General features: G+C 34.4%; 1 protein-coding gene across 1 annotated transcript; it reads left to right on the top strand.

Moving 5' to 3' along the window:
- The first annotated feature begins 793 nt into the window (after positions 1-793).
- Positions 794-22,293, top strand: LOC136816823 (cyclin-D1-binding protein 1 homolog). The gene is made up of 12 exons (XM_067073148.1): positions 794-900; positions 1,296-1,346; positions 15,121-15,200; positions 15,401-15,482; positions 16,101-16,188; positions 16,638-16,708; positions 17,041-17,117; positions 19,610-19,735; positions 20,508-20,653; positions 21,204-21,264; positions 21,415-21,461; positions 22,128-22,293. The coding sequence occupies exons 1-12, from the start codon at positions 816-818 to the stop codon at positions 22,225-22,227; spliced, it is 1,014 nt and encodes a 337-aa protein (XP_066929249.1). The 5' UTR covers positions 794-815; the 3' UTR covers positions 22,228-22,293.
- Positions 22,294-22,314: the final 21 nt, after the last annotated feature.

The raw sequence follows: 22,314 nt of genomic DNA on the forward strand, positions 1-22,314 counted from the left end.
TTTATGGTTTCTGTGTTTATTAGTTGGAGGCAGAAAGCTTTTTACAGTTAAAAAGTCAGTCAGGACAGTATGTTCTTTATTTTAATCAGATTTACTCTTTATTTAACAGGTTTCAATTGGATTTGTTTTAGCTTTTGAGTATAATGACTGTAAATGAGTAATAAATATAAATGACTTTGAAATTTGTTTATTTCGGACTTTTTTCAATATTTTCAAGTTTTATTTTTGATCGAGCCTGGAGCAAAAACATTTTTTCTGTGATAGCATTTGGTAATGAATGAATCTACTCTGTTCTAAAATTATGTACTAATAATAGCTTCTCCTAGTTTTTGCACATCAATTATATTCAGATAATATTGATTCAGATTGATTTTGCTAGCTTCATTGGGTTTGTTTTTATTATATTGTCAGTTTTCAGTCATTATCTATTTTAGCATATTTTTTGTGTTGTGTTGAAGAAAGAGTTTTTTTGAAGTTTCTCTTACTACCCTGTTTGTGTGGGAGGGGATGGGTCCCTTTTAAACAGCTTTAAACTCAAATTTGTCAGATTAGTATTGGTACTAAATTAGGGGGTGGGTCCCATGATATATTGTCAAATTCAAAAAGTCATGTTGGTATCGATACCAAATTAAGGGGGTGGGTCCCCCCTTTTTCTGAAAATTATGATTTTCAAGTTGGTATCGATATCAATTTTGGGGTGGTGGTGTTAACTTAGCTCAAAAGGTCAAAAGTCAGGTTTTTGGGCTATGGGTTGGTATTATAAATGTTGACCCCCCCTGTTTTTCATAGCAGAAAAAACGAAAAGAAAATTAAAGATGGAATCCAAAGCAACATTTGACGAATTTGCTCATGCGCTGAAACAAGAAATTGATGCCATACAATGCAAAAAGGTGTCATGTGGTAAGTTCAAGTATGTTTTTAAGAAAAGATGATGTGAAATGTGAAAAAAAATTGTTTATTAGAATCAGTGTGTATATACCATGGTTTGCATTGATTGTTTTTTATTAAGTGTCAAGAAAATTCGAAAAAACTCCATGTTCAAAAATAAAGAACCAATTTACAACCTTGCGATTTTTTTTCAATTTGAAATAAAATCTACAATATTGCATTGCTAGAAGATTTCGCCAGCATGAAACAATGTATAGCAGTTAAGTTAGATCTTTATTTCTTGATAAATGTATTATTAACATTACATTTAACAAAGATTTTCTTTGAATTTACAACAAATATTATGCGAGATTGAATACTGCAGCAGAATAATTTATTAAATGATAAAATATTAATTTCATTTTTAGAAGAAATTGTACCTGAGGACTACAATAAACAAACACATTGGCAGAAAATGGGTATGTTTTCTTTTATTGTTTGATTTCCTCGCATGTGCTATAGAAAACGTGCTTTGTCAAGTTGTATGAATGACAAGGATAATAATAGTCTTTAAGATATTTCTTGCACGTTTTATGAATTGAATATATTACCCCCGTGAGTTTTTGTAAAATGTTTCTTTGGCTACTGGTAATTCGTGATAATTATGCTGAATTTTTTGTTTTGACTCACATCTTGCTGCCCATGATATTACCCCTTGGCTTTCGTGCCTTTGTTTCATAGCTCAGTTGTCGAGGTTGAAGAACGTTGTCTTGAAGAGATAACATTAGGCCATCTCAAAGATTGACGAGCCTTCTTGTTAAAGTTGATGAAAATTAGAGCATTCGCTGCAGAATTTGTTAATCCCATCATAGTACCAAATAAGAACATGAATTCAAGCCAACTTTTGATGCCTTTATTTTTGGATCTTGGGTATAGCATGATGTACACTGTCAAGAATACAACATAGATTGCATAGAAGAGTACAATCGAGCTCAGATAATATTTAGCCATTTTTGTGATTGTCTTGTCTATGGATTTCATGATTTCTTTGTTGGTTGCATCCCTACGGAAATCTTTGATCGTCTTTGCAGCCAGAATGTAAAACATGATGATAATCAATACCATACATATATCCATTATAATTGTGATGTAGGTTGCTATTTTGTGGAAATGATAGAACAAACCAAGGGATACTAAAACCCTGTGGAATACGCATATTGCCAGAGCTGTCCCGACCAACCTATTGATTGTCTTAGGTGTGATCTTTGTTTTGTATTCGTTGAGATATTTGACCCTGGCGTACCTGTCATATCCGATTAAACAAATCATATAGCCAGAAACACGCCCAAAGAAACCAATCAATGATGAGATAACAATCTCTAGAGTACAGTTTGATTCTCTACCATAGAACTTATACAACAAAATATGAGATGTTGGGCCAATAATAGAAAGTAATATATCTGAAATACTACTGTAGAGGAACAATCTCATACTTGGTATTTGGATTTGCTTGGAGACAATAAGCATTGTCACGACTAATGAGTTACATATAAGATTTAAAATTCCAACCATAATCACGCTGTATGATACTAAGATAGATTGCTGCACATCAGTCAGATGAAATCTTTCGTACAGGCGTACACAGTGAGTAGAATGATTCATTTTCTGCCTATAATGCCGGCCTCAAATCCTGGCCTTAACTTAACTCCTTTGTTTTGAACTCTCTTGAAATATTTTCGAGAAGCGGCAGGAACAAGATAGTGAACCTTCCTTCATTTCAAAATTAGTTTCTATTTAGTCAGCTTTTATAGTCTAGGTTGATAGTAGATTTTTGTTTTTTGTTGTTTCCACTGCTTTATAACAGAATTTGATTTAGAAGTAGCACCTTATCAAAAATATATATCAAATATTCACAAAATCAAGTTCAAATAAAGATTCTACAGGTTTTATTGTAAAGCATTTGATAAATATTTGGTTTCAGAAAAATTGGTAATTTCAATGCAAATTGTTGAAAGCAAAAAAAATATGTCTATCAATAAGAAGGCTCATACACGTTTTTACACATATTAAAACATATGCCTTCGATTGCCAAAATGTTAAGATCAAGTTAAGAAGATTTTAAGCTTTGAAGTTTGGGGACTCTACTGAAACGCCCAATTTCTTAGGAAAATGGGCAGAAATTCACACACAATTGGAAAAATAAGCACATGTTTAGAACATTTTTAGGCTTAAAACTTGAAAAGTCAAGAACATCCGGGATGGCTTCGAAAATTTTGTTCTTACAAAGCTAATTTTCTTATAAAAAATGTGTAGTAAACTAATATGGGATTTGGGGAAAAATAAATCTTCTTACTATTACCCCCTGATATCAATCAGCTTTTCATACTTGCTCAAGGTGTTGATTGATAATAAAATACAATTTAATTATTTTCTTTCCTTTATCAAATTAACTATAAGATTTTTATAAGGTTGCCCTACTGTGTTCTGCCAACATTTACAATAATTTATACATCAGTTTCAAATGTCAATTTCATTTTCCTTAGCTAGAGTTATTTCCTATCATGAATTTAGTCTTCATAGACACATACGTCGTACCGATTAATATTTGTCATTGTTTTATTGGGTATTTAGGATAAAGTGTCTCAATATCTGGAATAGAAATGCAAATCCCAGTCCTCTTTAAAGAGTCTCGTTAGTTTCAATGTCTTGTTGTTGCGGTGAAATGCTCAACCATCCACAATTCAAATGTTGCCTTGCTTTCTTATTCAGAATAATGAAAATGGAAGCATTCACCGCAGAATTGGTCAACCCCATCATTAAACTGCATAAGAATATAAACTCCAACCATCCTTTAGCATAGTTATCTGTTGTTTTCGCATACAATGAGAAGTAAATTGTGAAGAAAATGATGTAGAGTATATAGAAAACAACAATAGAGCTTAGATAATATTTCGCCATTTTGGTGATTGTTTTATCGACATCTTTCATGAGATCTTTGTTAGCTGCGTCTTTACGGTAGCCTTTTATGGTTTTTGCGGCCATGACATAAGATACAATAATGACTGCAATGAATCCTATGTCCATAATGATAGTGATAAAATTTGCCGCTTGGTGAAAATCCAGATAAAGTCCCATTGACACCAGGATTCTGTGTAAGACACAGATGGTTAAAGCGATCCCTACCAAACGGTTTATGTATTTTGGTGTTATCTTTGTTTTGTATTGGGTGAGGTATTTGACTCTAGCGTATCTGTCGTAGCCAATTAAACAGATCATGTATGCAGATATACGGCTGAAGAAACCAAGCAGGGTTGAAATAACAATTTCCAAGGTGCAGTTAGATTCTCTACCATAGACTTTGAACAGGAAGGTGTGAGATACCGGAGCTATGATGGATAACAAAATATCTGATAAACTGCTGATCAGGAAGAGTCTCATGCTTGGGATTTGGATCTGCTTCGATAGGAACAACAGTGCGACGACTAGACCATTTAGAATGCAGTTAGACACGCCAATGATTGCTACACTGTAGGTAACCAGGAAGGTTTGGTGGCCATTGGTGAGATGAAATCTCTTGTAAAGGTTGACACAGGTAGCGTTTGTTGTTATATTCATTCTTGTGACTTGCGTCTTACTCAATCCTGAAGTAAAAAATGCAAAAACAATGTCAAATGTAGAATTATAAAGTCTATATATATTTGTATTCTTTTTTTCTCGCAAATTAACATTCGAATGAAATCAACACGTTCGATGAATGAACGATGTGAAAAATATATTAAAAATTCAATTTTGAAGAAATCAGCGCTCCTTCGAGTACGGTGGCTTCTACCCGCCATTTGAAAGTGTGTCACTTTTTTTTCGAAAAAAAAAGTCAACAATATTTTTTTGTCAAGATAAGCAGGTCCTAACTGAGAAATTTCTGAGATAATTCGCGTTATCGCGACAAATTCCAACTTAGCGAATGTTTTCGTAACAAATTCCAACTTAGCTCTAGTTATCTCGACAATTTCCAACTTAGCAAATGTTATCTTAACAATTTCCGACTTAGCAAACGTTATCTCAACAATTTCTAACTTAGCTAATGTTATCGTGACAATTTCCGACTTAGCTCCAGTTATCTCAACAATTTCCTACTTAGCACCAGTTATCTCAACAATTTCTGACTTAGCATATGTTATCGTGACAATTTCCTACTTAGCAATTGTTATCGTGACAATTTCCGACTTAACTCCAGTTATCTCAACAATTTCTGACTTAGCTCCAGTTATCTCAACAATTTCCGACTTAGCTCCAGTTATCTCAACAATTTCCGACTTAGCAAACGTTATCGTGACAATTTCCAACTTAGTAAATGTTATCGTGACAATTTCCGACTTAGCTCCAGTTATCTCAACAATTTCCTACTTAGCACCAGTTATCTCAACAATTTCCGACTTAGCATATGTTATCGTGACAATTTCCTACTTAGCAAATTGTTATCGTGACAATTTCCGACTTAACTCCAGTTATCTCAACAATTTCCGACTTAGCTCCAGTTATCTCAACAATTTCCGACTTAGCTCCAGTTATCTCAACAATTTCCGACTTAGCAAACGTTATCGTGACAATTTCCAACTTAGTAAATGTTATCGTGACAATTTCCGACTTAGCATATGTTATCGTGACAATTTCCGACTTAGCTCCAGTTATCGTGACAATTTCCGACTTAGCTCCAGTTATCTCAACAATTTCCGACTTAGCAAACGTTATCTCAACAATTTCTAACTTAGCTAATGTTATCGTGACAATTTCCGACTTAGCTCCAGTTATCTCATAACAATTGCTAAGTTGGAAATTGTTGAGATAACTGGAGCTAAGTTCGGAAATTGTCACGATAACAATTACTAAGTTGGAAATTGTTGAGATAACCTAGAGCTAAGTTCGGAAATTGTCACGATAACAATTACTAAGTTGGAAATTGTTGAGATAACTAGAGCTAAGTCAGAAATTGTCACGATAACAATTGCTAAGTAGGAAATTGTTGAGATAACTGGAGCTAAGTCGGAAATTGTCACGATAACGTTTGCTAAGTCGGAAATTGTCACGATAACGTTTGCTAAGTCGGAAATTGTTGAGATAACTGGAGCTAAGTCGGAAATTATCACGTTAACAATTGCTAAGTAGGAAATTGTTGAGATAACTGGAGCTAAGTCGGAAATTGTCACGATAACGTTTGCTAAGTCGGAAATTGTTGAGATAACTGGAGCTAAGTCGGAAATTATCACGATAACAATTGCTAAGTAGGAAATTGTTGAGATAACTGGAGCTAAGTCGGAAATTGTCATGATAACATATGCTAAGTCGGAAATTGTTGAGATAACTGGTGCTAAGTAGGAAATTGTTGAGATAACTGGAGCTAAGTCGGAAATTGTCACGATATCAATTGCTAAGTAGGAAATTGTTGAGATAACTGGAGCTAAGTCGGAAATTGTTGAGATAACTGGTGCTAAGTAGGAAATTGTTGAGATAACTGGAGCTAAGTCGGAAATTGTCACGATAACATTAGCTAAGTGAGAAATTGTTGAGATAACGTTTGCTAAGTCGGAAATTGTTGAGATAACATTTGCTAAGTCGGAAGTTGTCGAGATAACTAGAGCTAAGTTGGAATTTGTTACGAAAACATTCGCTAAGTTGGAATTTGTCGCCATAACGCGAATTATCTCAGAAATTTCTCAGTTAGGACCTGCTTATCTTGACAAAAAAAATTGTTGACTTTTTTTTTCGAAAAAAAAGTGACACACTTTCAAATGGCGGGTAGAAACCACCGTATTCGAGAGTGTGATTAACGATTAATTGCTTTCTATATGATGCAATTAACGATTTATTGCTCTGTTTGAAGGTGCGCGAATTATCATGCGATTATCATTTTTACTCTCAATAGCATCATGTTTTTTAAGTTTTTCTAAAAATTCCAGGGCTTTGGAAATCCCTAACTCACAATTTCGAAAACCATAGTTTGTTTCTAACCTTTTCCTGTCTGTTGAAATCAAGAAAATTTTCCAGATTAAATATGGTAGTCAAAAGGTGTTAATCGTTCCCAGACTCTTCTATTCTTCAATAATTAAAAAAAAGTAATTAATATTTTTACCAGGTACTAATTCTTCTAATTAGTGATGGTTTGACAGATATCTAATTTTAATTAAAATCACCGCCAGTAAACAAGTTGTAACTTTTAATAATAATATTGTCTGAAATTCTATATTTTACTCTTTTTAATAATAAAAGTATTGTCTGTGATAATTAATATTAGTTTTAGAAATAAATGTCAAAATTAAATATAACTTTTTTCAAAATGATAGATTAAGGTTTTGTTTTTAAATAAGAGTGATATTGATTATTTTCCCATCAATTTTAATTTACAAATCGCATTGAATTGACACGGATGTGGAGCAAGATTGGTCAGAATGAGGAAGAAAACGTTTTTTATTTATATCAGTATCATAACAATTAGCACCTTCCTGATATGAAATATGTGTCTGATATGAAACGGGAACGCTAATGTAAAAATAAAACCTAGATTTTATTATTATTTTTTATGTTTTTCTTTTCCTATTTCTGACCAATCTTGCTTCACCTACATGTGTGTCAATCCAATGTGAAAAAGCTTGTGAATTAAAATTGATGAGTATGAATCGTTACTTTAAGTTCTCCCGCTCCAGTAAAATTCCTGTCTCAAAGAAGTGTGTAAACAGGTTTTCCGTCAATAAGACTTCAGAATTTGGGCTAGCCAGGTCTAATTCGTTGTGAAACTTCCAACTACCGTCTGGTACGATATAATAGCAAGTTTATGTATTCGAGATAAATCGAGGGGGACGGTATAAAGCAAAGTTGACATGTCTCCAAAATCACCACTTTGCTCGACGACGGTAAAAACACCAAAATACCGTCGTTTGTTTAGGTGAGCAAAGGCGATATAGAGCCGTACATCAACTCTCGACTTTGTTTTGTATCGATTTCAGTTACCGTCGCCCTCGATATCCTCCGATACATAAACTCGGTAATTATCCTCGACCATTATAAATCAAACTCATACAGAGGTCTATAGAATCAGAGAGATGCACCCCCTGTGTGCATTGTACTCCTGATGAACTCGGAGAGAGACGATTATATTTTATTGACAAACACAGAAGAATCAACTTTTAGATTTAAGGTTCTTTATGCCCCCTTTATAAAAGCAAAGATGGATAATATTTACAACCTTAATCTAATAAGATATGCCATACATTACATTGAAAGGAATATTTAAATATTTGCTGAATCTAACATGGCTGTTCCCCAAACGTTTGAAGAAGAACTGTCGTTCAATGGCGAGACATTAAACCAACGAAATTTCAAAGATTTTCTTGCCTTCTTATTCAAAATGATAAATATCAATGCATTGACTGTTGAATTTGTCAACCCCATCATCAAACTGCAGAGAAAGACGAACTCGATCCAACCTTTAGTATAAGGATCCTTGGCACCTGGGTAAAGAGTCGAATAAGTTGTCAACAGAGTTATATATAGAACATAGAAAACAACAATTGAACTTAAGTAATATTTTGCTGTTTTAGTGATAGTTTTATCTATGGATTTCATTAAATCAATGTTTGAAGCATCTTTTCGATAATTTTTGATGGTCTTTGCAGCTAATAAATAGCACATGATTATAAAAAGTATGAATCCAAGATCCATGACAATAGTTATGTACGTCGCTACTCGATGAAAATCCAGATAAAGTCCCATTGACACCAGGATTCTGTGTAGCACACAGATGGTCAAAGCGATCCCTACCAAACGGTTTATGTATTTCGGTGTGATCTTTGTTTTGTATTGGGTGAGGTATTTGACTCTAGCGTATCTATCATAGCCAATCAAACAGATCATGTATGCCGAGACACGCCAAAAGAATCCGATTAATGACGAAATGGTTATCTCCAGAATGCAATTCGATGTCTTGTTGTATACTTTGAATAACATGTAATGAGATATTGGGGAGATAATGGATAGTAATATATCTGATAAACTGCTATAAAGAAAGAGTCTCATGCTTGGGATTTGGATTTGCTTGGACAGAACCAACATTGCCACAACCAGTGAGTTCAATACAAGATTTGGTATACCACATATCAATATACTGTAGGTAAATAAGAAAGTTTGGTGACCATTGGTGAGATGAAATCTCTTGTATAGACTGACACAGGTAGCGTTTGTTGTTACATTCATGTTCGTTGATAACCAACCACAACAAGATTTTCTTGTGCTGTAAACCTTTTTTGCCGTCTGATTTTGTGATTGCTAGGATATTTATATGCTAAAGTATATTTGTGACAGAAATTCTTACTTGCTGCTGCTGAAAAAAAATGTTTTGTTTGATAATTCCAAAAATTGAAATGCGCTTGAATATTCTGCCTGGATAGAGTCTTTTTATTTGTACAGGTGCAAAATCCTTTTATTATGAAACTAGATCCGCACATGCAGCTGCTGTTAGAAATCCTTGAAGACCTAGTGTCTGTAAGCCGAGATTTGTTTCAAACTTTTTGAGATCTTCGGTAATAGGTATCAAATTGAAAACATTGCTGAAATCGAAAAACTTTGCCACGGAACAATTCGAAAAATTATCATAAATTATAGAATATAGAAACAACTGATTAAAAAAATCTCATCAATTTTTTCGATTTTGAGAATTCTATCAAAATTGAAGTGTAAATAGGTTTGTTTTTGCTATAAGAATATCGAACAATGTTTGATTATCGAGTAGGTGTTCATTATTGACATTCAAATTTTTATATTTGTAAGGATTCCGTATATGGAAGTCATCAAATGATATCTACAAAACTTATTCAATATAATTATTTTTTTATAAGAACAATATTTACATAAACAAGAGGCTAAAATTTGGCTAAAAAGCTATAGAATTAATCTCACTTTAGTGAGCGGACTCAACAGAATGTTTATAAATCACAAAATAAGAATCCGTGATTCCTGATTCAAAGAAAAATAGGAGATTACATTTGTCTTTCAACAGTTCTTCTTCCACTTCATCTTCATCCGAGCCCGGGGGGTACTTAGGCAAAATGGGTGCCGGGTATGTGCGAGCCATAAGGGTACCTTTTCTCATTCCTCAAAAGTCTCTCAAAGGGGTACAAATTCAAAAGTTAGTCTCTGAAAGGGTCCCAAAATCACAAAAATCAAAAATTTCTCTCTCAAAGGGTCACGATTTCCAAGAATTTTGACCAAAATTTGGTGAAAATCAAACCAAAATTTGAAAAAATGGACCATAATTTAGGAAAAAGTCTCTCAAAGGGTCCCAAAATCACCAAAATTTTGTCTCTCAAAGGGTCGATTTTCGATTTTCGGCTCGGACATACCCGTCACCTCGCAAACCTAATACCCCCCGGGCATCCGAGATTGCTTTTCCAGAAAAAGAACTCATCATACATAGCTATATCCTGGTTCAAAAGGCTTAATTACAAGAAACAACACACTCTTGGTATATGTGTGTTCGACCCAAAATCCATTCGCTTTTAAAGTGTGTACTTTTTATTTGCTACAATGTGGAAAGCATGCCAGCGTTATAAGACTAATTTCCTCAAGAGTGTTTTCCACATACTGTAGTAGCAAAAAAAAATGCACACTTTTAAAGTGACTTTTGTTGGATTTATTCTAGAGGCCATTGGAAATGAGAATAATTCAAAATTCAAAACACCCTTCTCAAAAAATTGACTATACTGTGACCACAGCATCACATTGCAGTTTTCTTCATCACTCCATATTCAAATTTTGCCAAAAGTCTGTCTCTTCCCTTTTTAAATTTAATGCCTTTACCTATTTTCTGAATATTGTTATTTTTGTCATCTCTTTAAAATTTGTATTTATCAAAACCCAGCTCTACTGGATATTTTACATCCTCAGAAACAGAATATAGAGGTAGATCAATGATTACTTTATTTCTTTTAACGGCAAAAAACTAATTCTAAATCCAAAACAATAAATGTTAATTTTACTTTGAACAATTCATAGATTATGCACAAAATAAATAAATATCAACTGGTTGTTATTCTTACATGTCGTGACATTCTTCGATTTTGTCAGCAATAAGTTCGATAAATTTCACTGTTTAAAATGCCATTAATATTTCAAGTCATTTTTGTATCCCTGATTATTATAAGTGATGTATGGATGATCTGATGTTTTCAATAATATATGTAGTGATGTAAATTTCCACCTTTGTTTGATATCGATAAAAGTCTCCCTCGAATATCAAGCGGGTGAAATATTCCGTCTGAAAACAAAGGTGCTGCAGTCATTCTAGAAGCGACACAAGTCTTAAGGCTTCACTTTTTCTTGCTAAAGAGAGATTTAAGTATCATCCCTAACAATTCAGACTTGAAACTGAATTGTCTGGACTAACACATCCCGGATGCAGAAACTTAAAGGGAAGAAATTTCCGTGCTTTTTTGTTCAATTTGATAAAAATCATCGCATTAACAGCAGAATTTGTCAAGCCCATCATAAGTGACCACAAGAACATGAATTCCAACCATCCTTTCATTGTTACATTAGTCGTTCTCGAATAGGTTAGGATGTAAATTGTGATGAAAATGATGTAGATCGCATAGAAAACAACAATGGAGCTTAGATAATATTTTGCCATTTTGGTGATTGTTTTATCGACATCTTTCATGAGATCTTTGTTGGTTGCGTCTTTACGGTATCCTTTTATGGTTTTTGCGGCCATGACGTATGATGCTATGATTATGCAGGTAAAAGCCGCATCTAGGAGGATAGTTAAGTAGGTTGCAATCTGGTGAAAGCCAAAGACGAGCCAGACGATAACTCGGTGTACGAAACAGATTGTGAATGCAATAGCAACCAGGCGATTGATGTAAGATTTGGTTATCTTAGTTTTGTAGTGTGTTTTATACTTGACTCTAGCGTATCTATCGTAGCCAATCAAACATATCATATATGCTGATAAGCGGCTGAAGAAACCAAGCAAGGTTGAGATAACAATTTCCAAGGTGCAATTAGATGCTCTTCCGTAAACTTTGAACAGAAAAGTGTGCGACACTGGAGCTATGATGGATAACAAAATATCTGATAAACTGCTAATCAGGAAGAGTCTCATACTCGGAATTTGGATTTGTTTTGACAGGAACAACATAGCGACCACTGTTGAATTCAATATGAAATTGATAACTCCGACCATTGAAATACTGTAAAACACCAGAAATGTTTGGTGGCCATCTAGAAGATGAAAACGTTTGTACAGTTCCACACAATCTGATTTTGTATCGTTCATTTTCCCTCTAGATATTTCGAGTCTTCGATATCGAATGTCCTTTCGAGATTCAGATGTGAAATGATTGAAAATAAACCTTCCAGCACTGAGTTTTTTGTTGTGGTTCCCTTAAAAACGTTGTCACTGCTTCAAAGGTTTTCTTCTAAGGTTTTTCTTCCTTCGACAGTTTCTTCAGTTCTTCTTTTGATTATGGTGTGCACTCTCAAACTTTTGATAATGATTTAGTTTTTACTTTTTCAGTAGCAGGATAGGTCTATTTATACTCCCAAATCCTCCCTAATTATAAACACTCATTTGTATCAAATGTTTTATAATCACTTCCCTCACACAGTGCAATGAATTTTTTATAACAATTATTTTGGAATTATATTCCCCTCATGTTACAATAAAGTTAGCCTAACTTGCTTTTTAGCTATCACTGTTTCAGTTTCAGCATATTAAATTGCAACTCCTCCGCGACATTTTTTTTCTTTCTGATGCATTTACATTTATCATTGATAAAATAACCACCCAAGCTTTTTGGTTTTTCTATTTCCATCAGAAACAGCTTCGTTTCATTCTCCTTTCTCGTTCCAAATTGACGACAGTTTGTCTCCAATTTTCTTTTCCCAATCCTTTGACCTGGTCTTGCGAAACATTCGAAGAATGAAGATAACTCCTATTTGCCATTTTCGAGAACCATATGGGAAAGTATCAAATTTCAAATTTCCCATTGCACCTTCTTTTTCCCTTTTGTCTTAGGCTTTCTAAGATACCCCTTTTTGACTTGTCCGAATTTTTAAGAGTCTTGATAATTCATCTCGTAGCTGTTAGAAACAAAGCGTCGTCAAAAACAAGACCTTATTACATCAAAAGAACGTTATTTTCTGTTTCGCAAATAAGAGGGAAAATAGCTTGCTATCGTCTACGCAAAGTTACGAAAAAGGGAATAATTTAGGAGGCGGGGATAACTTTGAAAATGATGGAGTTAAGCCCGGAGTGAAGGAAGCAGTGGTGGAGGTGTTTTTTTCCAAACTTTACCGCCACTTTTTTCCGTAAGCCGCCCTAACGCCTTGACTCTGTGCATATATTTTTCGCGCGTTTACTATCCCTCTAACGGACGATTGCATCTTCTATTATTATCGAAGAAACCTTTACAATTCGAATCTTCGTAACTCGAAAAATTTCCTATTCGCCCTTGCTGCTCAGGTTCTGGAGTTTGTGTTAGATTTTATTTTATATATAGCCGTCAGTGCTTTAAATCAGCACACTCGGTTAGACCACTTTCACTTCCATATGTTCCATTCACCAGCTCATAATCTGCTGGCATCTATATATTAATACGCTAAAACGTGTGTGTTTACAACGTTATGTAAAAAGTTTTCGAAAATCTTAAAAAGCTCTACAAAGCCTCCTCTTCACGGCGTTGAACCATTGTCTTTTTGCACCTCCCGCAGATTTCCTACCACTAGGCTAACTTTGAGACGCCGAGATACTATTTTCTATACAATCAATACAGTATTGGAGCTGGATGGGTTAAAATCAACCTTCTACCTAAAATATAATTTTTGATTTTGAAGAATTCTTATTCAGATGCTCTTTAAAACTTTCTGTTTACAATAGCGACTCCCTATCCCTTCAAAACTTTTCAAAGTCTTTCAAAGCCACTCTCGAATGTCCAGCCATGATGGATGGCCAGCCACGATGGATGGCTAAAAAAGATCTAAAATATAGTTCTTCTAAGCCATTTAATTAATTGTGGTTAAAAATAGCAATGCAATGTTATCTTTTTTGGATATACCTGGAGGTCCTTTAATTTGACCGTTGTCTGTTCGTCTGTTACAAGCTTTTCTCGGGATCGGCTCATTAGTTTTTTTTAATTTTTTGCACAGTGATGCAAAGTGGTGATTCCCAAAAAGTGACGGAGCCCGATTTTCGAGAAAAAAAAAATTTTGGGCAAATTTAGGCCAAAAAGTGCCTAAAAATGGGTTTTTTTAGACTTTGTGTAAAATTGCTTCATTAGTTTTTTCTGATTTTATGCATAAAGATTGAGGGCAAGGTTCTCTAAAAAGTGGCTGAAGCAGTTTTTTTCGGAAATTTTTTTTTGGCCGTAAAAATCGGATTTTCTTATTTTGGGAAATTCCCATTTCTCGCGCTTGGATCGATATTTTTTTCTGATTGTTTGCCTAGTAACATAAAATGGTAATCTTTAAAATCTGATGAAGTCCGATTTTCAAAAAATAATCTTTTGGGGCAAATTTGGGCCAAAATGTGCCTAAAAATAGGGGTTTTCTGGACTTTGTGTGAAATTGCTTCATTAGTTTTTTCAGATAAAAGGCAAGGTTTTCTAAAACGTAACTCAAGTCGTTTTTTCCGTAAAATCTCTTCTTATTTCGGGAAATTCCCTTTTGTCATATTTAGGGAAAATGAGCTTTTCTCGAGATAGGCTTGGTATTTTTTTCTTATTGTTTGCATAGTGATATAAAATGGCAATATTTAATTTCTGATGGAGCCCGATTTTCGAAAAAATAATTTTTTGAGCTAATTTGGGCAGAAAAGTGCCTAACATGGGTTTTTTGGACTTTTTGGACTAATTTGAGCTGTGATACTCACGGTAATCTATTCAAGCTGCTCATTACACTTTCTTACTTTCCTGCTATTTGTCCTATTTTTATCTGATTTTGATCACCAGGTAGGTCCGTTCAGCATGTTGCTTGTTCTCCTTTCTTTTATAAAATGAAAATTGGTTCATTATTTCGGCAGCTGTCTTTCTTGCTTTAGAGTTCTTTATGTGTATACTGATTCGCTGGATTGGGACACGCAGCGTGCGACGCTGCGCGTACGGCTAGTTGAACCTAATAGATAACTTCTTTAAAGTCATACATTGCAGGGCTATCTAGCTTGGTATCAATATCAAAAAACTGCTTTTCTACCGATGATTCCAATTTCAGATTTATGTTGTGAATTGATTGCAAAGGAATGCACCAAGATGGCTTTGGCATTTTCCAAACCACCCTATCCCCCAAAAGAGGTTAGTGTTCTAGACTTTTTTTTTCTTTCAAAGTAATTTTGAAGTATTAATTACCTTTTAAAAGTATTGGGCTTTTCCAGAAATAGTCCGTGCCCCCTCGTGCCTTCTACGGGGGATATTCCAGTTTTTCTTGACATTGCTGATTGTCTTTGTGTAAAAGACGATCCACAGAGACAGTATATATTATCATTCCTTTTCAGGACTCTATGCTTCTTCTACGAGATGTTTCAAAATCTGTCGATATGTTACTCGCCTGGTATAAATGTTTTCCACTCGATGAAGGTTAGATCGGCTGTTTCTGATTTACGAAAAGATTTTTTTGCATTTCAGCGCTCTACTAACTACTTTTCCACGTTTTATTGATTAAATTATGAGCTACAAAAGCAGAAGTAGATTTTTCTACCATTTTACTTAAAAGACATCATTTAAAAAAAATCTCCTAACATTTGCTTGAAAAGCATTTTATAGCAAAAGAAAGAACGATTTCTTCCCTTTCGGGGCAGCAAAAATGTTTTATTTATACTCAACTGCTTTGTCAGCATAGAGGCGCACCTCCTTCCCATATTCATATTATATTTCATAATAAATAATACCTTTAAAGGGCTACTTAGACTACACAATATATTGACGAACAATATTCGACAATATGGTTTGCGGACCGTAATGTACGAAGTAAACAACTGGTACTCTATTATAAAAAGGAATTTTCTTTCTGTAAACAATCCCCCTTTATTGTTGGAATATTGCAAATCGAGCTGACAGTATATTGCGGACTCCTTTTCAATATATTGTCGACATTCAGCAATATATCATCAATATATTAGCTGACAATATATTGTGTAGTATATGTAGCCCTTAAGCTTTATTTTTTCACTTTCGTTCGTTCTTTATACCACTCAGGTCAACTATTGCATGATGTTCTTGAGAAATGTGTGTTGAGTGTTTTGACTTCCGTTGCATCCTTCACAGATTCCACCTTAAACATGAGGTTTGGCATATTCTGAGATTATTCAAAAACAAAATCCAGAAACATCTCGTACATCAGAAGAAGTTTATGATTCGAATCGATTCTAAAAATAGGCTTCTTTCATTGACTTATCATTAAAAACATGAGGTTGTTGAGTAAAAAATCTGGAAATCTAAGGCTTCATTAATCTGAACCATTTTAAACATGATGTTGAAAAACCCACTAATATCTGGCTGGAGAGGGGGTTATTGCAAGTCAATTGCTGAAAAACTAAGGCTTCCTCTATTTACTTTACATTAAACACAAGGAATTTTTTGAACTTTTTGAAAATGTATTATCGTCTTTTCGGTGGTATTTAAGATTCAAATAAGATTTTTAATAATTGTGAAAAATACCTATAGAAGCTCTCTGACAGTCTCTAGTAGTTTTGGATATATTTTTCATATAATTTCCTTTTTTTCTCTCTCCAGGAAGTCTGATTCCATGATTAGCACTGGATCAGTATGGGAGCATTGTAAACAATTCAAAAGTCTCCCAGATGGTATGTGTCGTCTCCTATAATTAAAATAAGATTGAAAAATCCGTAACTTTTAAAGAACAATAAAAAGAACTTTTTTCCGTGTCAGGTTAGTTTTTTCTTATACTACATATTTTATAACCGGGTCTGACAGGCTTTCTTAAAAATCTAACAGCTTCGGACAAGGGTGTTAAGGTTTCAAACAACCCCTGAAAATTGAAAGTCTCCTTCTTCTTAACTGACTTTAGGCGTTAAACATTATAAACATTTAAGATTAAAAAATCTACTCGTCTCTGAAAGTTTTTACCTTCATCAAAGTAATTCGATTTGAAAGTGAACTTTTTTCATTGTTGTAGACAATATCAAAGTTGCATTGAGTGGGATCAATTCTTCGTACTCCTTGATCACTGATGCTATTGAAGAAATTCACCAGGTACAAACAGGTCATCTATGATAAGCTTTCCAATACTATCCTAGATCTGCGAATTTTTGGCAAATAGATGTCAATTTTTAAACCTAAGAATCTACACATTTTCTAAAATTGATAATTAGTTCTTGAACGGCCTATTCATGATATGCAAATGCACAATTACAAGGTCTTCTTAAGGGCTACTTAGACTACACAATATATTGACGAACAATATTCGACAATATGGTTTGCGGACCGTAATGTACGAAGTAAACAACTGGTACTCTATTATAAAAAGGAATTTTTGGACCTACCCCGGTGGAGGTCCTATAAATTAACCTTTGTCCGTCTGTCCGTCCGTCCGTTAGTTACCAGCTTTTCTCGAGATTGGCTCATTAGTTTTTTCTGATTTTTTGCACAATGATGCAAAATGGCAATGCCCAAAATGTGACGGAGTCCGATTTTCGAAAAAAAATTTTGGGGGCAAATTTGGGCCAAAAAACGGCTAAAAAACGGGTTTTTTGGACTTTGTGAAAAATTGGATCATTAATTTTTTCTGATTTTTTGCACGAAAGTAGGGTACCATCATAGGTATAAGATGGCTTAAGCAGATTTTTGCAAAAAAATTTTGTTGGCTCAAAAAAAACGCATGTTTATCTATAAGAATCACTATTAATAAGCATACATCAATGTTCTTAGTCAAATTACTCAATTTTTTTATGAGATAGATGTTTTTTTCTGCTCAAGAGGGCTTACTTTTGAAGAATATGTGTGTTTAGACAGGAAATGTGGGTTTCTTGGCGTTTTTTTATAGAAAAACTGGCCAAATTCGATATTTTTTTATAAGCACATTATCAATTACTTAGGTATTGGCTTTTCTCGAGATTGGCTCTTTCATTCTTTATGATTTTTTACACAAAGATGCATATAACTAAACCCTTGAATGTGACAGAACCTGATTTTCGAAAAAAAAAAATGTTTTTGGGCAAATTTGGGCCAAAAAACGGCTAAAAAACAGGTTTTTTGGACTTTGTGAAAAAATTTGATCATTAATTTTTTCTGATTTTTTGCACGAAAGTAGGGTACCATCATAGGTATAAAATGGCTCAAGCAGATTTTTGCAAAAAAATTTTGTTGGCTCAAAAAACGCATGTTTATCTATAAGAATCACTATTAATAAGCATTCATCAATGTTCTTAGTCAAATTACTCAATTTTTTATGAGATAGATGTTTTTATCTGCTCAAGAGGGCTTACTTTTGAAGAATATATGTGTTTAGACAGGAAATTTGGGTTGGTTGGTTGCGTTTTTTATAGAAAACACTGGCCAAATTCGATATTTTTTTATAAGCACATTATCAATTACTTAGGTATTGGCTTTTCTCGAGATTGGCTCTTTCATTCTTTATGATTTTTTACACAAAGATGCATAACTAATAACCCTTGATGTGACAGAACCCGATTTTCGAAAAAAAAATGTTTTTGGGCAAATTTGGGCCAAAAAAAACGGCTAAAAAACAGGTTTTTTAGACTTGTGAAAAAATTGGATCATTAATTTTTTCTAATTTTCTGCATAAAAGTAGGGTACCATCATAGGTAAAAAGATGGCTTAAGCAGATTTTTGCAAAAAAAATTTGTTGGCTCAAAAACGCATGTTTATCTATAAGAATCACTATTAATAAGCATACATCAATGTTCTTAGTCAAATTACTCAATTTTTTTATGAGATAGATGTTTTTCTTTTCTCACGAGTGTTTTAGACAGGAAATTTTGGTTGTTTGGCATGTTTTTTATAGAAAAACTGGCCAAAAATTCGATATTTTTTTATAAGCACATTATCAATTACTTAGGTATTAGATTGATTGGCTCTTTCATTTTCTACGATTTTTTGCATAAAGATTCATAATTATAAACCCTCAAATGTGACGGAGCCCGATTTTTGGAGAAAAAAATTTTGGGGTATATTTCAGCTAAAAAAACGTGACCTAACTTATAAACGTGTTAAATGCATAATCCAGGTAGGTCCATCAAAGTATCACTTGTCTTTCTGTAAACAATCCCCCTTTATTGTTGGAATATTGCAAATCGAGCTGACAATATATTGGGGACACCTTTTCAATATATTGTCGACATTCAGCAATATATCATCAATATATTACCTGACAATATATTGTGTAGTATATGTAGCCCTTTACATTACATCGTGGACCCAACAGCTGATTGGTTGTAAATGACTTATAATCAGTCAATAAAACACAATTTCAACCAATCAGCTGTTGGGTCCGTGGAATACATTGCAATGGTGCATATCATGAACTCACTCTTAAAAGAAAACGCTGTTCTCACTAATAAGTAAATACCAATACGCACGACTCCCTTCTTTCCCAGGCAAGAAGAAGTGGAATGACCTTAAAAGGTTATGGTGGCCACTCATTTATACCTTTGGGAACTGTATACATATAATGAAACTGTAAGGGAAACTGTATACTAAGCACCCTTTGATTTATCTTTGTGCAGACGATAAGAGATCACGACCAAGATTTATTAGATGACATCGATGATGATGATGCTGAAGATGACTTCAATGAGAAATGGACTGAAGATGATAAAAATTTGATGAAACCTGTTTTAGGCCTTTTAATGGTAAGCCTGCTTTAAAGACAGGGCTTGCTTTTGGACCTTAATTTAGGGAGGGTTAATTTAGAAAACATGTTTGAACTTTTATTACTAGAAAAGGTAGAGACTGTAAAGTTAGAGTTGTCTTTATCCTGACTGACTGACTGACTGACTGACTGACTGACTGACTGACTGACTGACTGACTGACTGACTGACTGACTGACTGACTGACTGGCTGGCTGGCTGGCTGGCTGACTGACTGACTGACTGACTGACTGACTGACTGACTGACTGACTGACTGACTGACTGACTGACTGACTGACTGACTGACTGACTGACTGACTGACTGACTGACTGACTGACTGACTGACTGACTGACTGACTGACTGACTGACTGACTGACTGACTGACTGACTGACTGACTGACTGACTGACTGACTGACTGACTGACTGACTGACTGACTGACTGACTGACTGACTGACTGACTGACTGACTGACTGACTGACTGACTGACTGACTGACTGACTGACTGACTGACTGACTCGTCTTACATCTGAAAAGAGTATATTTATAAACTTGCTAATGTCGTGCATGTCGTACATGCACCATTGCAATGTCTTTTGACATTACTTCACGGACCCAATAGCTGATTGGTTGTAAGTGACGTAAAATCAATCGATACGTCACTTTCAACCAATCAGCTGTTGGGTCCGTGGAAGACATTGCAATGGTGCATATCATGAATATCCCACTTTTTCGTGATGTGTCCCGCATGATGTGTCCATTCTCATTACAGGCCTCCAAATGTTTATTAAAAAAGATCAAGTCAGCATTGAATAAAATACAAGTTGGTAAAAATTCGAATATTCCATCAACCATCGGCTCAATGAATAAAGAAATTGATCGGTTGGTACTGGACCATATACAACACATCAGTCCCAGGTAATTCACACATTCATACTTTCGATTCAGAAAAAAATCTTCTTTTTCAAAAGTCCCTTCTCGGCTTAAGGCCGCTACCCACTCAGCGTTATGACCTTTAAAGGCCACAGATATCATATTCTTTTACACACTAGATAGGCTGACTTCTCACAGATTTACCGTGGGTTTTCGAACGTTCGAATTTCAAAACATTCGAATCGCGCTGTCGACAACCAGAATTGAAAAGAAGATGGCAGACTAGTTAGTTCTAAAACTGGACACGCTTCCTTTTATATGAGAAGCCCGATCCAGCCACCTCTTTTTGTATTGGAAGTTTATCGTAGCTTGGATCACGAGATTTACGTTTGGCTACGTTTCTAGAGATTCTTCTCCCACCCTTTTTCGTCATGAGCAAATTTTTTTGGACATTGCCAGTCCCCTGGTTTACTATACTAGCATCCTGAGAATTATAACTTTAAGATTATTTTAGAGTCTTTAGTAACTAAGTCTGTTAAAACGATTATTGAAAGGAGGGAATGGTGTCTCTAAAAGATTTATTTTTTAACTTCAGTGTGGATGATCTAGTAATGGTGATATATCCTCCACTACAAAGAAAAGATCTACACAATTTTGTAAGTTCCTGTTTGCTGTCGTCACTGTGTTTTAAGAAACTGATTTGTACATGATTTAAGAAAAAGTTACTAAAAGGCCTAAACCATCTAAGACTTGCTATTACTCCTGTGCCATATTAATTATTTTGAATATCTTATTATAATTTTTAGACAAATAAACTAACAGATTTGCTGAAAAAGACACTAGAATTCCTCAGGTAGGTGATTTCTCAAGGCACATTTTTTTGGCAACTTTTAGCAAATTATATTCTTTAGAGTAGGGTATGCACGATTTCTCTTTCGTTTTAAGATTTGAAAACTCATTGCACATGATTTGTTTTGATATCACTTGATGAGTATACTTTTAACTCAATTCTCTTTGAAAATTGCATGATCCCCGTTTCCTTGGTAAAGTATAGGCTCCCTTTTCAATTGCTTGCTATCTACCATATCCTTCTCTTTAAATGCCGATTATAAGAATATCATAATGTACTATTTTCAAGTTCCTTGTAAGACCCAATTGTGGGTTGAGCCTAAAACTTGCGTGTCGAGGCTGAATACTATATATAAATTTCAATTATTTTACATATAACGTAAATTGGTCTATTGTGACATCCTTCTTCTAATTTCGTCACCCTTCTTAAGAGATAGGAATAATAGGAAGGTCGGAATCGCTGATTGAAACTAACTTTCTTTGCTGAACAATCAGTCGAGGAGTCCATCATTGATTTCGACCTTCCTATTATTCCTATTTCTAAAGAAGGATGTCGAAATTAGAAGAGGGATGTCGACATTAGACCAACTTACACTAGGAGCATGAAACTCCGAATAATGTAATTTTTTGTCTTAGAAATATATTGTTATTTTCAATCCTCGACCTTTAGGAATTCATCACTTGGGACAGATGCTGATAACCAAACGTGGATTGATTTTATACATAAAGCTGTCGATCATAATTTAGAAAAACTTAACCAACTTTTATAGCCTCTATCAATTTTATATATTTTTATATATTATTAGCCTTTTAAATATATGTTTTGATAACTCGCTTGGATTCTTTGTCTTTCCGTG

Source organism: Clytia hemisphaerica, unplaced genomic scaffold (genome assembly GCF_902728285.1).
Source record: "Clytia hemisphaerica strain Z4C2 unplaced genomic scaffold, Clytia hemisphaerica genome assembly, whole genome shotgun sequence".
In the NCBI taxonomy this organism is placed as follows: Eukaryota; Metazoa; Cnidaria; class Hydrozoa; order Leptothecata; family Clytiidae; genus Clytia; species Clytia hemisphaerica.